This window comes from Struthio camelus, chromosome 7, assembly GCF_040807025.1.
Source record: "Struthio camelus isolate bStrCam1 chromosome 7, bStrCam1.hap1, whole genome shotgun sequence".
NCBI lineage: Eukaryota > Metazoa > Chordata > Aves > Struthioniformes > Struthionidae > Struthio > Struthio camelus.
The window spans coordinates 24572262-24588961 of record NC_090948.1 but is presented as its reverse complement, the minus strand read 5'-3'; the positions used below and the strand labels follow the sequence as shown (position 1 = coordinate 24588961).

The window sequence follows — 16700 nt, the reverse complement described above, 5'->3', positions numbered from 1 at the left end:
TTCAGTCCATGAAAGATACGTGACAGTCTGTGTTGTGGAAGTGTTTCTCCCAAAGTACTGACTGACTCATGCCCAATCATCTAAATGCGTTACGTCTTCCTATCTTTACTGCCAACGTTTCTCTTGCTATTTCCTTAGTTTCTTTACTTTCATATAGTCTATTTGTTCCTAAGGAGTCTGAACTACAAAATCACTCTCCATTTCAAAAATGAATAGAAACGCAAGTCTTGTGTTGCTTGCTTGCTTCTTGTTTATTGGATTCCTTCCCACTTGTGTATTGTATCTTTGTAGCAACCATAGTTGAAGTGAATTATTCCTTACTTTTTTATATACCTCAAAGTTAGAATTTTATTTGTAAAAATCTACTTTAAATATTGTTGTGTTTTATGTTATTTTTATGATATGGCCTTCCTAGAGAAGGGGGCAGGCTCAGAACAACCAACATTGTAGTCTGGGGGCTGTTCATCAGCTACTGGGTAGTAAAGATTTTCACTTGTTACCATCCTATGCAAGGTAAAAGCTGGTGGTATAAATGATAGTCTTTGTAGCTTATTCATAAATTCCCTTCTTATCCTGCATCTCTGCTTTGGACTGCTCACGTGAGTAAAGTCATGAATGTGTTTGTGCTTGCAGGTTAAGGATTGTGAATGTGTGAGAGCCATAAAATTAAGGAAAGAAATGGTAATACAGAAAATTTGTCATACCTGTCTAAATACTCTTTATCAATTGTCATTCGATGCATGGAAAAAGGGAATAAATTCTGTGCAAGGGAAAATATTAGGACCTGGGCCTATGAGCTATAGTAAGGGAACGTGGTTGAGTGTCAGCTGGTCCATGCTGATGGTTTGTGTGTATGCTCTTAGCTTGTGGCAGAGTTGAGTTGGCTGGCTTAGCCCTCGAGAGCCAACTGAGGCTCTTTCACTGTAGACTAAGCTACCTTGAATTACTTAGTATTTGCTACAGGCAAAGAGAGTGCAGATGGAGAGTGCAGAGCAACTGATGATGTGCAGTAATATATTATTACATGGTAACTTGTTTGTGTGTCTGAGCCCTCACTGAACAAAACAGTGTCAAGGAAACTGTGCTCGGGAGGTTTGTGTCCATGGCGGTTAAAACGGTAAGAGCGTTCAGACAGCAAGAAAATGCTGTTCTTAGAGCGCTAGAAGACAAGGCACAGTCTACTTTTTCTCCCTGTGAATGACCTCTCTCATTAATCGGAGTCCTTGGAGGGGCCTTATTGCTCTTTTATGACTTAAAACAAACAAACAAAATCTGAAAACAAAACCAAAAACTTTTGGATATACATTATTTAAAGCAAAAGGTTCATTTACCAAAAACTGGCAGTTAGCACTGGAGTGTCTGCAGCTCCTGAGAAGCAGGAGAGCCCAACTATTCTTAGCGCACAGAACACTCAGTCCAAGGGCTCTCGTCGTCTAAACTGTGTTCTTCTATCCTTTCAGGACACCTGACTGACAGTGAGTGTAATCAGAGGCATATTTCTAAAAAGGGCTCTCTGGCAGAGCGCAAAAGGAGTTCTAGCCGGTCTCGGCGAAAAGGGGATGAGGCGCAGTCGTCAGGATACCATAGTGAAGGCAAGGGATTTTGTTTTTTAAGTTTCAAATATCAGTATCTCTTTTTGCTTGCTTTTCGGATCGTCAGTGTTTATGTGCATTTCTCTCCTTATTTCATGTTTCTGTGTCTGTGTTTTGGTCTATTTTTTGCTTGTATTACTTCTCTAAGTCTGCAGAAAGATGCTGTAAATAGGTCTGCTAGTTTAATCTGAAGTTATTTTTGTTGCTTTGCTATCTGTTTTATAATCTGCAGGAGAAACCTTGAAGGAGAAACAAGCCCCCAGAACTGCCCCCAAACCATCCAGCAGCACCAGCAGACTGAGGGAATTTAAAGAGACAGTCAGCAATATGATCCACAGCAGACCACAGCAGGTTTCTCAAACCAACCAGAATTCTCCTCGTGGAGGGAGTGGTATGGATCAGGCAGAACCACGACCCTCAAAAAGCCTGTCTGCACGTTCTCGAGACTGGGAAATGGAGAGTACCAGCAGTGAATCTAAATCTAGTTCATGTAGCAGGTACCGGCCAACCTGGAGACCCAAAAGAGAGTCTCTGAACATAGACAGCATCTTCAGTAAGGATAAGAGGAAACATTGTGGCTACACCCAGCTTAGCCCCTTCTCTGAAGATGCAGGTAAGAGGTTGAGAAAAAGATTTATTTCAGAGTATTTTAATGTGTGGAATTTATAACTTTCCCACTCTCTCCTTTTGTTTAAGTGAAATAGGAAAGTGACGTTTTGAACATAGCATTTAGGTCAGTGATGAATCGTGTCCTTGAGGGGTAGTTTCTGTGCCGGATATTCATGTTGCAGGTGTATTTCTGTTTGTTTTCCTATTTGTTAAATTCCTCACTTAAGGAAATAGTAGGAGAAACATTACTGTCTGTACTACTTAAATAGACCCTGGGCTAGGCTGCTCAGTATCTACAAGTTCATCGCTTGGAGTGGTCTTTTGTTTGGTATCAAGTTCTTCTGGCTCATCATAGTGTCTGTTGCATGACGTCTCAGACTGTGGGGAGATGAGTACCTTGTGTGTTAGTGGCGAGTGCTTCTCGTGAGGATAAGAGCCTGGCAGCGAATGATAATTTATCTGGGACCATTTTGCACCGCAGCAGCTATGCGACTTGTATGTAGAGACTTTGTCCTCAGTTTTGCAGTTTTTGAAGGTACTGAAATCTTTTGTGAACAACTTTGGGCATCTTTGTCTCCCCTGCCACAGCCCCCTCACTTCCCTTCCTCTGATCTGCAAAATGTATAGTGGTATTTTGCTCCCTGTCAAGAGGAGGTTTACTCCTGAAACTGTAAAGGGTATAGAGAGCAGATATTTCCCAATTCACGTCATACACGTTGTTATGCTGTTGGAGTTGCTATGCTCCTTTCCTGTGGTGCTTGGACAGGGTGCGGATGAGAAAGAAGAGGTTTATGTGACTGGCAGTAGGTTTGTGGTTAATGGGGGTGTAGCTGCAGAAATTTGGGGGCCTAGAGAGAGGGAAGGGCAAGTGATGACTGACTGGAAGGAGGTAAAGGTTGAAGAGAATTGAGAAGTGTAAAGAAATACGCGTAGGGAAGATGAGTGGAGGAGAGAACACAGCTCCAGGAAAGTAAGCAAGGGGAGTAAAGCAGAAAGAGACAAGTAGGAACACATTAAAATCAGCAAGGGTAGAAGGGGACAAAAACCACTTTTCCTGACTTATATGAGCTAATGTTATGTGAACCTCATCAAATTGTAAATGGCAAACTAAACGATGTAAAAAGTACAACGTCTGAAGTAGTTATGGCAGAGTACAATAACAAATATAAACCAAGAAGACTATTGGTACAGTTGAGTTATACTATAAAATGATCTTGCACAAATACAAATTGTTATGGAGAGGAAGGGATTTCTTTTCCTTTCCAGATTTGATTCTTACTCTTCTGCATAAATGAAATATGGCAAGTTATTTTTTATTTTTTTATACTAAATGGGAGAGATTCAGAAATAAATTTGTTGAATAGGTTATTGCTTAATGTTGTCAGGAATGCTATCAAAGCCCCCCCCACCCCCCGCTGCTTCTAAGTTCAGGTAAAATTAGCAAAAGGCAGCACTTCGGGTGTAAGCATAATTGAGAAGCTAAAGTGTGAGTAAATAATTTGCTGGAATGAAGTTTGGATCTTCTACTGAGCTGTGTTCTTTTATCTTGACAGGTAAAGAGCTTATGGAGAATGAGGTGAAGGAACGTGCTATTCAAGAAACGAGACCAAGCCAGTCAAACGTCAGATATAAGCGTGGTGTGCTTGGCCGAGGCACGCAACATACGGTGGATCAGCATCCTCATCTGATACAGAGGATGGAGTCTGGCTATGAGAGCAGCGAACGCAACAGCAACAGCCCAGTTAGTCTGGACACGCCCTTGTCTGAAATCTCAAGCACCCACAGGTAGATTTTAGCAAATTTCATTTGTGAAAGTTTTGTTTCTTTGTTGTTGCTATGTAATGCTGTTGAGTGCTTTAAAAAAAACCAAAACCACAATGATCCTAGGTTGTGATGCAGGATTTTTTTGGGCAGGGGAAAAATAGAAAGGTAGTAGGAATCTGAGCAACTTTGACTCCTTTTCTTATTACTGTATTGACAGTGAGAAGAAAAAGAAATGGAATTTGATTGAATGAGAAATGTTAGCTAAAATGATGCATCTAAAACAGAGTTGTACCTTTAGACTATGATTTAAAAAAATCAACTTTGATATCAAACTTCACTTCTCATCTGAACAGCTGACTGTTCTTTTGTTTCATTTAAGTCTTTGCTAGTAGAATCCTTGTACAAAATCAGAAATGGGTGGCGTTGTAGGGAAATCTTTGACCTTTTCAGTTTGACAGCTTCACTGAAGACTTGCAAGGCTTTTGCAGTATTTAGTATGCAAAAATAAATAGATAGCACAATGTGTTTCTCACCTTGGCTCTGGCAGCTGTGACTGTCGTAATCTAAAACTATTTAAGGCTGGAGCAGGTACAAGAATCTGTTGATAACAGCTGTTAGAATATATCTTTAATATTCACTACTTCCCATGTCCTCCCAAGGAAATCAAAGTGCTCTGTTTAGTAGGGACTTTCCATCAAGTTCCAAAATTGTCAACTGTGAGGATTTTAAGCAAATGGTATGTGTGGTAAATAGCAAAGAGTAGCATACCTGCAAACACTGTTCTGAAGGGGGAGCATGCTTACCAGGCTTCTTTTCTTCATGACTTCTCATACTCTTGTGTGATTAAGGTATGTAGCAAATGAACAAGAAAAGCTAGATGTTTGGGAGACTTTGCAATTTTTATTACCTCTTTTGTATCGGGTATATGACTGAAGATCACACTTTGTGTTGAAGAAAAGGAAGGTGCTTGTAGGGACTTGCAGAGATTGCAGTATCAAAAGAGAATAAAATACGGAAAATTCAACATATGGAGGGGATTAGATTCTTCCTCCTCTTCCCTGTTTTTTTTCTCTTCCTCTTTCTCCCAAGGTTTTCCCGTGGTAGCCTTTAATTTTTTTTCCATGAAGCTGTGATAGTTAAATCAAATATTTTTGTGCTGCTCAGAAATGTAGAGTTCACTTCTCCGGAAAAGATTAATAAGATGATGAACTGTAATTACTCTCTTTTTGGAGGGATGGCCATATGAAGCGAGCTGGCGGATTGGTTCCTGCCTGGCGTAACATCCCAAAGTCTCACAGTAGTAGCATCTTGGAAGTGGAGTCTACTTCATCAACTGGGAGTTGGGCAAACAGCCAGCAGCCCATTGGAAATGGTAAAATGTATTTTCTCACTTCAGCGGTGGTGGTTCTGCAAGATAAATTGTGTTGGAGGAGTTTTTTACTTTCTGCATGCTTATCTTCACAGTGAAATTATAGGAAAGGGAAAATAAGCATTAAGGAATATAATGCAACTTTGCAAGATATGACTTCAGTTTACCAGAAGAATTTGGAAAAACTTTATTGGAATTTTCCTTTGGTCATGTTGCTCTAGCATCTTGTTTTGAACATTGGCTTAACTGATACAGTGAAGTTGTCTTTCCCATAATTCAGTATTCTACCATCAGTGGAAAATATCTTCCCAAACATAACTCATGATAACTTAGTAGGACAAAGCTTGAAAAGAAGCTCATAATGGCTTACAAAATTCAAAAGTGTCAGAAATGAGAGTGGATAAGTTACGAGACGATTGAGCTGAAGCTGAGCTTTTCTGCAGATATGCATTCTGGTTGTTTATCTTTCTGAGGAAATATTTTATTCCAGAGGTGGTGTGGCAGAAGGGAAAGGGCAGGAAGGGGAGGAGGGGAGATACTTTTTTGAATACATGCCATAGTTGAAGCACTAAAACTGCTTTTTGCTGCATCGGGGAAACTGATAAGGGATTATTTTCTTTCCTTTTCATCGGCTTACGCAGATTCAATTGGAATCCCTTTTACTTACCAAAGCTAATGATCTGCTAACTTGGCGCATAACATTATTTACAAATTACAAACACTGTAAGAAGCCTCAAGGTTTTGGCATCAATGTAGGGTTCTCTCTTCAGATGATTCTCTCTGTTCCATTCTCTGTTTCTTGGGTCAGTGGATTCAGGGACAGGCTGTGCTGCAGGGGAGCTGTGAGCAATACTGCAGCATTTCTACCAGAGTCGGTAATACAGAGGAGGCAAGTGGAGACCAGATTGCTTGGGGCAGGGAGAAGGGGAGATTCTGGCACAGTGTTGTAAAATTTGTATCAAAGTGTGCAAGATACAACTAGTAATTGAGTAAAAGTTTTGGAGAAGGGGGAAAAAATCTTTTCTTGAGCATAATAAATTGGGATTTTCTAACTATAACTATTCAATTTTGTTTTGCATTGCTTATTAATATGCTTTAAAAAATTCAACCTTGAGGTGCACTTGGAGCACTTCTTTGTATATTTAAGCTAACCGTGTATTTATAATACAGGAAGATGCTGTATGCTGTTCACAATAGCTCTGAGCTGTAAAAGGTGGACAGTGTCGTTTCTCTGCTGAGCGTTCCAGTGAGGTTTAATGATAAAACCAGCATCAACATTTATCAATAGGAATTCTGGATGTACTGATATCAAGACTGTATCCTAGATGATACTCAAGCTCATAGTTGAAGTTTGTGAGTTAGCATACAGATGGTCTTGATTGTTTATAAAAGCTATTTGTACTTACATTCATATTTGTCGTCTTCTGGGTTTTTAAAGTAAAATTTAACAAAGCAGAATTTATGATCTGAAATTCCATGGTCTTTGCTCTGTCAACCTGCTGTTTTCTAGTGTATTCTTCCCAATTATTGTTACTTTTTATTTTGTTGGATATGCACAGCTCTTTTCATCCATTTGCTGCTATCAGGTAGAGACCAGTGCAGGTGAAACAATATAGCTCCCTAATATGGGTCCAGTTTAGTGTTAGAAACAAAACAAACCAACCTCCCCACGCTTTTAACCTAGTCCCGTATAACCTTGTTTGTTTTTACCAGGTTGATATAAAATACACATCTAACTAAACCGTTTGAGAGCACTTGAACTGTCTCGTCCAAGTCTGAAGTACATAGAGGGAGATCTTTAAAACCACAAATTGGAGTAAAAGACTTAATTCCATGAATATTGCTAAGTCAGCATAAGGCTTTCCCTTGCTACTCACGTGTGCTGTTTTTTCCATCTTTTTTGTTGTGTCAAAATAGGGGTTTCTGTAGCCACTGACTGAATGACACTGGAGCGCTATCCTGCTCCCTCAGAAAAACCTTAACCCACATACGGTGAATAAAATAAGTATACTCTAGTCATTGTTTTGCTAGTTTGTATGTTCTTCAGGTGCTATTTAGTCAGTCTTGTGTTTCTTTTTATTCTCTTTCTAAAATAAGCTTACAGAAAAGTTGAAAAGTGATGTAAAAAAAAAAAAAAAGTACCATTATAGAAGAACTACATATTTAAAAAACAAACTTTAAGAGTTTTGCTATTTTTTGCTATCAAATATAACCTTTTTTTTGTTTGTTTTAAGGTGGTGAGATGCTTGTCCCATTAAAGAGTGAACTGGATGAATTACAAGAGGAGGTGGCAAGGAGAGCGCAGGAGCAAGAACTACGTAGGAAGCGAGAAAAGGAAATGGAGGCGGCAATGGGCTTTAATCCCCGTCCCAGCAGGTTTATGGATCTAGATGAACTACAGAATCAGGGTAATTTTTTGAATGGAGTATGTTTTGCAGGATTGTAATGCTGAAGTTTTTTGAAACTTTGAACTTCTATTTTTCTATTGCAGCTGTCTGTCTGCCTCTGCATGTCTGTCCCTCTCTTCCCCCTCCCCCCCCCCCCCAAGTACAATTTTGTATCTTTGATTAGTGAAAAACATCCATTTCAACCCTGTAGTATGCAGAAAACTGTATTTGAGGACTGGAGACTATGTTATATTTTGACCAGCTTATGTCTTAAATGAGACAGCAAAGTAAAACTGCCTTTTGCAGAGGTATTTCTACTATATTTGCACCTCTTCATTTTTATGTGGTGATGTGCACTGTTACCAATGTTGACATCAAGATTTTGCTGTAAGGCTCCGACCAGCCTCTTGAGAAGAGTAGGGCAGTTTGTCCTTTTCAGACTCTCTAGGTCCACCCACAGCAGAGCTTGTCTGATTAGACTGTGGTTTTATTTCTCTTTCTTTCTGGCAGTATCCTGGCCTAATCAATTCTACTTGTTCCTGCCCTTGTAATTCCCACTGCTGGGACTAATGTCAGAAGTCAGGACAGGGTTTAGCGTATGCATCTTTCCTAAGGGACCAGAATAGAAAAAAGGAAATAAAAGGCAAACATTAAGAGGATCTGTCTCTTTCCCTGGCTTTTCACAACACTGGCAGGGAGCAGCGGCAGAAAAGGAGGTGTAATTGGAAGAAGGAAGCGGAGGCAGAAGGACCTTGATGACAGGATTCACATGTAGTGCCTTCATTGTAGCCCTCGGTCTCCCAGGTGCTGTCGGCCAGTAAGGGAGTCTCAGCAGAGGTTGGGTGAAGTACGTTGCCAGAGCTGAGCGTGGAGCCTGAAGCCTGGCAGAGAATTGAACGCTGGGGCTCTTGGTGGGTCAGCAGAGGCAAGGCAAGTGCTGTGAACGCCCAGACTCTGTTGTCACGAATGCATGAAAAGGAGTGGGGCAAACCTGTGGAGTCACTGTGGCCTGGGCGCTGCTGTGTTACTAGGCCTCCTGGGGTCCTGCTACTTGGTCCTACCTGCTGCGGTAGGGGAGGACCTTAGGAGCTGAGGGGCCTGCGTGCTACAGGGCCGAGGGAGGATTGAGAGTGGTACGTACCCACAGCAACGCCAGCTCGAGGTCATTCCCGATCACACCAGCGCTCTGGAGCCTACAGCCCTGCCAGCTGCTCAGCAGCTGCAATGCCACTGTATCAATGGCTGCTGAAAAATGTGATCTCCATGGGAACGTGCGGCTCTGGAGATGTTTTTATAACTTCTGCTGGCTGTCAGTGAGCTGCTTGGTTATCTCTTATGGTCCTGCTGTGACCTGCAAGTAACCAGTTGAAAAGTTCTGATCTACCAAAGTGGACAGATACCTTTTAATTAGTAGTTATGTTTGTTTTTGTGGCATAAATGTTAATGATTTAAAAATTGAAAATTTAACCTCCGTTCTTGAGCGCAAGGGCATTGTCTTCCCCACTCCCCCTGGCCACGAGATAGCAGCATAGTTCTCTCAGACATTCCCCTTTGAGCTCATGTTGAGCTAATTGGTAGAAGCAAAGATTGGTTAGCTCTTCCTCATTAAAAAGCAAATGAACTAGAATAATGCTTAAAATTCAATAAGATTTTAATAGAAGGTTTGACGAGTTTATTAGTCATTGACTTGGGAGTGGGGAAGGTCTTCATTTGTTCCTGCTAAGCCTCTCCACGCCCCAGTCAGATATAATAGCTTAACATTATCAGACTGCTAGGCTGCCTGGAAGGCTTGCTTGTACACAGAACTCCAGAACATTTCTGACTCATTTCCTTCAAGTAAATTGCTAAATTCATGCAAAGCTAACTTTAGTTATACTTGTCTTGATTATGAGCCTCGGTAGTCTTGATTTTGAAACTGGAGGTACTGCTTAATTGACTCACTGCTCTAACAACTCTCATTTCTCTCTGCAGTAAATGCTTTTCATAAGAGTTCTTCGGGGTTCATGGAATAAGAGTTTGTATTTGTGTATGTGCATGAGGGGTTGGGGAGCAGACTAGGGCATAGCATATGTGTTATGCAAGTTGAAAAAGCATACTTTCTTTTTGACTGAGAAGATTATTCATGTTCTCTACTATAACAGCAGAGAACTTAGAAAATAAAGCTTTTTTTTTTTTTTAAACGAGCTCTGCCTCGTTTGAGCTCATACGTTTTACTCTATGACTTGTGTAGTGCCTAATAAGTGACACAAGACTGGGCATTTTCTTTGTCTCAAAATGGGAATGTTCTTATGCCAGGGCATAAGATGATTTATCCTTTTCTCCAGCACTATTTTCTAAATTGTTGACCAAAGAATTCTTGACTGTGTTAACCCTTTCTTCTCAGCTCCTTCCCCTTGCGTTTTTCCTCCGAAAGCTGCAAGACCATTGTGCTTTCATATTCTGTAATGCCTCGTTCAGCAGTGAGTGTATGCACTTAATACATGTTTGTAGAAGAGTGTCTTGCAGCCGTTTATACTCACGCTCAAATCTGAGTATTGTCCCCTGGGCATCTCAGGTGTTTCAAATGGAAGACCTTTGGTACGGAAGTAATTGGATAGCTGGAGAGGAGACAGATGATTTTTGGCAGAGGACTTGTAATAGTGCAGTTCCAGGAAAGACCTGACCTGCTATATTTCTTTTACTAATTCATTTTGGTTTGGATATCATTATAACTTCAGGCTAACTTGTATTTGACAGAAGTAAAGTAATCTGAATCGAGTCAGTGGTATGTCCATACCATCTTTATGTACCAGTTTAGATTGTTGAAAACAACATATTAAGCCAGTACCACCCTCTCAAGTAAACAAAGTTTGAGGAAAAAATCTCGTTCACATATCAGCTCATACTGTGTGCTTGTGTGACTTAAGCATGTCAGGGTGCTCTATTTGCACTTCTATTTAGTGAAGTGTAGATGTTGCCGTAGGGGGTCTGGGATATATGCAGCCTCTGTGGGAGGCCTCCATCAGTGACTCAATTTGTGGAAGAATTTGGTGCACACAAATGGGGATGAGGGTTCTACGAAGAATGCAAACAAAATGAAGGGTGCTGCCTGTTGCAGGGAGGACTGAAGGCTTTGAGAAGTCCATGCAGGAGGCAGACTCAATCTTTGAAGAGTCGCTGAATCAGGAGCAGAAGGGGGATTGTGCTGCAGCTTTGGCTCTCTGTAACGAAGCTATATGTAAGTAACCCTAACCGCCTAAGCTATTGCGCTTCTGACAGTTTACTAATATCACAGGAAAAAAGTCTGTAACGTTGAATCACCTTAAAGTGTCAGGTGGTAACATGGGGATCCTGCTAATCTTTAGGAAAGTGCTGGGAGACAGACTCTTTCCTTTTTCAAGTGTTCCCTTTTGGGGATTTTAGTCCCATTTCCCTTCATCCTCTTTCTTTTTTGTATTAGCGTTCCTTTATGTCGCTTACTTCAGCGCTATGATAGCGACAGCACTGGGTTGCTGATGTGTCCTTTGATGCAAATAGGTGCATTTCAGTAAGTACCTGGTAGGTAACTCTTTCTGCCGCTGTGCCCTCAATTCACAATTGTTTCCAGTCTTTAGGCTGAGTTACAAATGGGACTAAGTTCCGCTGTCCTCTTGGAGGGTGTAGCATAGGAAGAAAAGGGTAGGTAGCCCTCTCTTGAGTCTTCCAGAGTGAGAGGAATGAGCTATGCTGTACCTAAATCTCTGGAAAAAAAGAAAATCAGGATGCTGAAGTGCTAAGTGCATTCTTTGACTTTTGGGAATGTGTGCTATGTGATTTCATTTTATTTTCAGTTTTTTCCGTTAAGATTGGCTGGCTATCTCACCCCATGCTCCTCCCTGTCTGTACAGATTAGAAATAGTTGCAGACAGAGTGGGTAGTTACTGTGTGCATTTGCATTTAGAAATTGGCTCTCACGAGCTGCAGATTAAGGGACAATGTGTAGCTATTGTGAAAGCTATATTAGCTTCTGTTCCAACAAGATACATGCTGGATTTCAGATCCCAACTGGATACCCTTACATGTAAAGGAAGTCCCAGATACAGGAGGAAGATGGATGAAGAATAAGGTAGCATTGTGGTAGGATTGGAAAGAGCCTGTGTAAGAGGGATGAAAAGTTTGGCTAAAACATAAATAATTTTTTGCAACTTCATTTTGGTTTAGTTTCAATTAACTTATTTGGACACATGGCTAAGCTGAATGTGCATTAATGGAAACAATAGCATCTTTGTGAACTCTTTCATGGCAATATTTGCATGGTCCATGTTTTATGTTCTTGCTGCATCTTTTTTCTTTTTTTTCCCCAATTTTATTCCTTTTTTTCTTTTTGTTTTGTTTGTTTGTTTCTGCTATGTTTTCTTTTGCATTTTAGCTAAACTAAGACTTGCCATGCATGATGCCAGCTCTAGCACTCACAGCAGAGCCCTAGTCGATAAGAAGCTGCAAATCAGTATCCGAAAAGCCCGGAGCCTCCAGGATCGCATGCAGCACCAACAGCCATCGCAGCCGCTGCCGCCGCCTACCTGCCACCCACCACAGGGTGGCACCATGGCCCAGTCTACAAGGTAGTCCAAGTATATCACCTAGACCAGACCTGAGCCGCATCTATGAGCGGTGCAGTCTGGAAAGAAATAGTGAACTCTGTATATTCCCCTGGATAGTCCAAATCCTGTGGTGTTACTCCTTGTTTCTTTCTTCCTTAAGTTAAATCACATTATAGGGGGATCAGCTACCTCTTCTTTTTAATTTTTGTAGAAAAGTTCACTGTGCATGTGTTCAGAATGTGGTCTGTGACAGCAAATTCTAGCAGGCAGTTCCTGTGTCAGCACCAACACTTTGTGCATTGAGGGAAAGCATACAGTAGATAATAGCCTGGCTACAAGAGGGTGTGTGTGTTAAGATGAAACGTGTAACTTTAAAATCAGGAGTAATTTCAGGACTCGGTCAGTAAAAGATAGTATTGTAGTGAACATCTTGGTATAACAGCTCTTATGTTAGGGACGACAATCAACATGTGTGTTAGCGCTCTGTAGTCTGAAAGGTGTCAAATACGTTGATCTCTTTATAGTCCACTTCTCTAGTGGTGTGTTGGTACAGCTCTTGGATCCAGACTCTGATCATCTTGACTACTTTCACTGATTCTGTGTCGTTCCCCATTTTCTTTCTGTGCTTCCCAGCTGCCTGTAGTCTGGCTTTAGCAGCCTCTTCAGCATCTCTTCATGATTCTTTCTTCCATATTGATTTTAACTATAGCATAATGAACACTTTGCTCTAACTGATCCTCTGTTCCTACCCTCTTTAGCATGCATCTTAATCTTCCTTTCTTCCTCTGTCCTTCCCTCCAAACACTAGACTATCCCTACCCAATTTCTAGGCTGCTTCTTGTTACTTTTCTTTCCTCTCCCCTTTCTGTGCAACCAGATGCTTTGATGACATCTCATGTGAGAATCCTTTTTCTTTTCCTTTTTTTTTTTTTTTTTGAAATGCCATATACAGTTACATACTGCAATTCAGTTAATTTGCACACCTGCCAGGCTATAGTTCAAAATGTTCTTTTCCTGCAGTAGTTGAATTATATGTAATGAGGGTTGATCTTTTTGTCAATCAGGGATCCATTACATCCTCTTTTACAGGAGAAATGCAGAGCCCCAATTACGCAGTTTGGCAGATTCTAAGAAAATGAAAGGAACTTTCTAAACTAATTTTGTTAATGCTGAACTTGCTCACTGCTGCTCTGTGAAAAGAACCTTGTTTTTGCAAAAAGTTCTGTTGAAACAAATGTTAATGTTACAGTCGATGGAGAGATAATCTGTTCCTACCCAGAGTTTTGAACTCTTGCTTTGATATAAATAACACTGTAAACAGTGCAAAGTTTGCAATAACTCACAGAAAAGATCATTCTGCTATGCATATCAACTAGGTCTTCATGATAACTTTCGTCCTGTGCATCTCAAGGAGGACACAAAGCAAAGAGGTTATAGTTACAAGAGAGTCCTTTTATCCTTTGAAAGTAATTGCACTAAGTTTTTTGAGTGCAGTATTGATTCTGCAAACCCAGATTTTTTTTTTAATGTGTTTAGTAAACAATAAACAGCGCTCTGAGTAGCAGAAGTTTTCAGTTTGGTTGCCTTTAAACTGGACTGATTTCCTTAAGTCCTCTGTCAGAGCTATTTGTATCCCTCCATTTTTTCCACAGGCACTTGTATTTGATCTGGTTTTTTTTCTGTCCACACATTAAAATGACAACTAAATGCAGAAAAATGTCAAGGGCAAGTGTGACCCAAGGACATGACATAATTGTCTTACATTTGTACATAAGATGAGTACAAAATATTCTGTAGAAATATGTTTAGAATATAAATTATTAGAAAGTAATAGTTATGTATTTAACTTGAACTTTATCTAACTTTAACTTATTGGATAAATATTTCAAAGCTGAGAACACAAAGATAATAGGAGAGAGATTTCAACCTGTTTCTTCCATTTCTGAAGTCACTCTTCACAGAGTTACCTGAAGAGAAAGGACCTTAGGGGACATACTGTCAGTTCATGTTCAGATCATGAACTTGCCCTGAATATTTACAAAAATACCTAAGATGTCAACGCTGGAAAGGGTAGTTTTATTTTATATAAATGCTGTTTTTATTATTCTTAAGATTATTACTGTCCACACACTCAGGCTGCTGGTTAAAGTGCCTAGGGTGCTATACAGGAATACTGGAAGTTTATAAAGAGCGTGTTTATAATGTACTCTTTATACTCTTAAAAAAAAAATAAGAAATAGATTCAACAGATCAGTTATAGTAGAAAATTAGACTTGGACACAAAGGAATAACATGTATGTATCTGTTAAATTAATACAAAGTCCTCCAGAATCCAATTAGATGAAGGAAAGTGTGTTGAGGTGTAGGTCACATAGTGGAAGTTCTGCATCCTAGGGGTAAATGTAAGCAATGCCTACCTCTAATCATTTACCCTTCTGTGTGTTTTAGTGAACAGACTGGCCCGCTCCAAGTACTGCTGAGCCAGGAGGTACCACTGGAACCCAACAAAGAAGTGGAATTTGGGTCCAGTTCTTTCTTCCACCCATCTGCTTCCTGCCATGAATTGCACTCATCATTATATCCAGAGTCTTCTTCCTTGCCCCCTTCTGAAAGCAGTCCATCCAACAGGACCTCTCCAAAGTTCCAGTCTGCTTCTGCCGATTTTCATGACCAAGTTCCCTCTTTTCCCTATAGGCAAGGGTTGGCAGAGAGGTCTGCGAGAACTGAGAATGATGCCCACCATAGTGTGGAGTTCGTTGAGACTGCAGCCACAGGGCCAAAAGACTATAGGGAGTGCTGCACTAGCAGCAAGTTAGAAGAGGTTCATAACATAACAGCTATTCTCACACCGCAGTTCAAACCCAAGGCTAACACAGGAAACTCTGGGTCTTTGCCTACTCTGTCTCCCTGTCCACATCCACCACAAGCAGCATCTCCTGAAAAAGATGGCCAGCACAGTCCTTGTTCCAAACTTTCAAGCTCTCCAGTACGGGCCAGCATTGATCATTTAGGGGGCTATCACGCAATGACCCCTACAACTTCATCCCCTTCACTGCAGTGCTCCCTGGATCCTTTACAGAAAACAAATCAGTACTCCAGAGCAAACAGCCATGAGATTTTATTACCTTCACAGGATGAATATGGCACAGCAAAAGGCTGCAAATCTGAGGCTTTTAGTACAAAGGGACATGTTCGCTCCTTGGCAGAGCAGTTTCAGAAAATGCATGCAGGCTCCCAGAGGAAAGGTACTCATGGAAAAGGCTGGATCGCTGCAGTGTGTCAGGAAGAGAAGTCTGCAAATCTCATACAAAAATCTTTCATCAACCCTTCACCCCCTGGTTACAGACAACTAATCCATCAAGGCCAAGAGAACAGAAACCAGTCTTCTGAAAAATTGCACTCTTCTGTGGATATTAGGGACGAGGTAGTTTCTTTGGAGGGTTTTAGTGCCCATCTCGTTGCTTCTAAGAGTCTTTGTCCTCACAGTGAAGAGCTGTGTAGAAGAGGTGGACAGAATATAGCGGACCCTGCACCCTACATGGAAAGGCACTATCATGATGGAGGAATGAAAGAGGGGGATGATGGAGCTACTAGTAGCATGGTTGCCTCTATGCCTGTGGACCGTTGGGTGAATAACGTTACTAGGTATTACAGTTCTCAGAAGGATAATAAGAATACTGAATGGCTTCCTGTACCTGGGAGGACTCCATCCCTTTCTGATCAGAGAGCAGCTGGAGATGACTTGAGCAGGATCCCAGTACACCTGCATCCACAGTGGAATCAAGACACAGAACAGGAGCTCTCAGAACTGGAATCCCTCTATCAGACTAGTCTGCAGGCATCTCAGGCCGCTAGGCCTCTCTTGGGAAGACAGGACAGTGCTAGGTATCCGTTTGACCAATCAGGTAAGAATTCTGCAGCTGTTTTTCTTGGTTGCCCTGCCTGCATACACCACGATTAGGTGAAGGTATATTTTCCAATCAGTTTAGTTAAACGGGCATGAATTTGTACACAGATGCAGAAAGATGCAGGTGGCAGATTCTGAAAACTTTCTGACCATAAAGATAGAGAAGCACTTGTCATAGTACAGGCTATAGGGAGGCTGCAGAGTAGTCACTGATCTTAGCAAACAGAAAATATCTGTAGAATGGCAAAGGAATAATTGATCCTATTTTTGAGCAGGGAACTAGCTGTTTAGACCAAGACTACTGAATTTTGGCTGAAGGTCCTACATCACCTCTGGAATTTATTAAGCTATTATGTCCAAAATGAATGTTCTCCAAATTTGTGAATTTTAACCGATTAATATGTGAGAATTTGATCTCTGCCTAGAATAACTTTTGAAGCGTTTCCAGATCTGTTAGAGCTGAACCTGTTTTTTTGCTACTTTTACTTCTGGAAAATTCCATTGCTCTTGGTG

General features: G+C 40.9%; 1 protein-coding gene across 17 annotated transcripts in view; it reads left to right on the top strand.

The window, feature by feature from the left end:
• Positions 1–16700, top strand: part of USP54 (ubiquitin specific peptidase 54) — a 106927-nt gene that overhangs the window by 84017 nt on the left and 6210 nt on the right. For 16 of the 17 annotated variants that reach the window (XM_068950389.1, XM_068950383.1, XM_068950391.1 and 13 more), the window contains 8 exons: positions 1461–1592; positions 1825–2205; positions 3755–3986; positions 5198–5337; positions 7569–7742; positions 10819–10938; positions 12109–12301; positions 14729–16185. In XM_068950389.1, coding sequence (XP_068806490.1) covers positions 1461–1592; positions 1825–2205; positions 3755–3986; positions 5198–5337; positions 7569–7742; positions 10819–10938; positions 12109–12301; positions 14729–16185 — 2829 coding nt within the window. The remainder of the gene's footprint in view (positions 1–1460; positions 1593–1824; positions 2206–3754; positions 3987–5197; positions 5338–7568; positions 7743–10818; positions 10939–12108; positions 12302–14728; positions 16186–16700) is intronic. The other variant, XM_068950394.1, reaches the window with a different exon arrangement.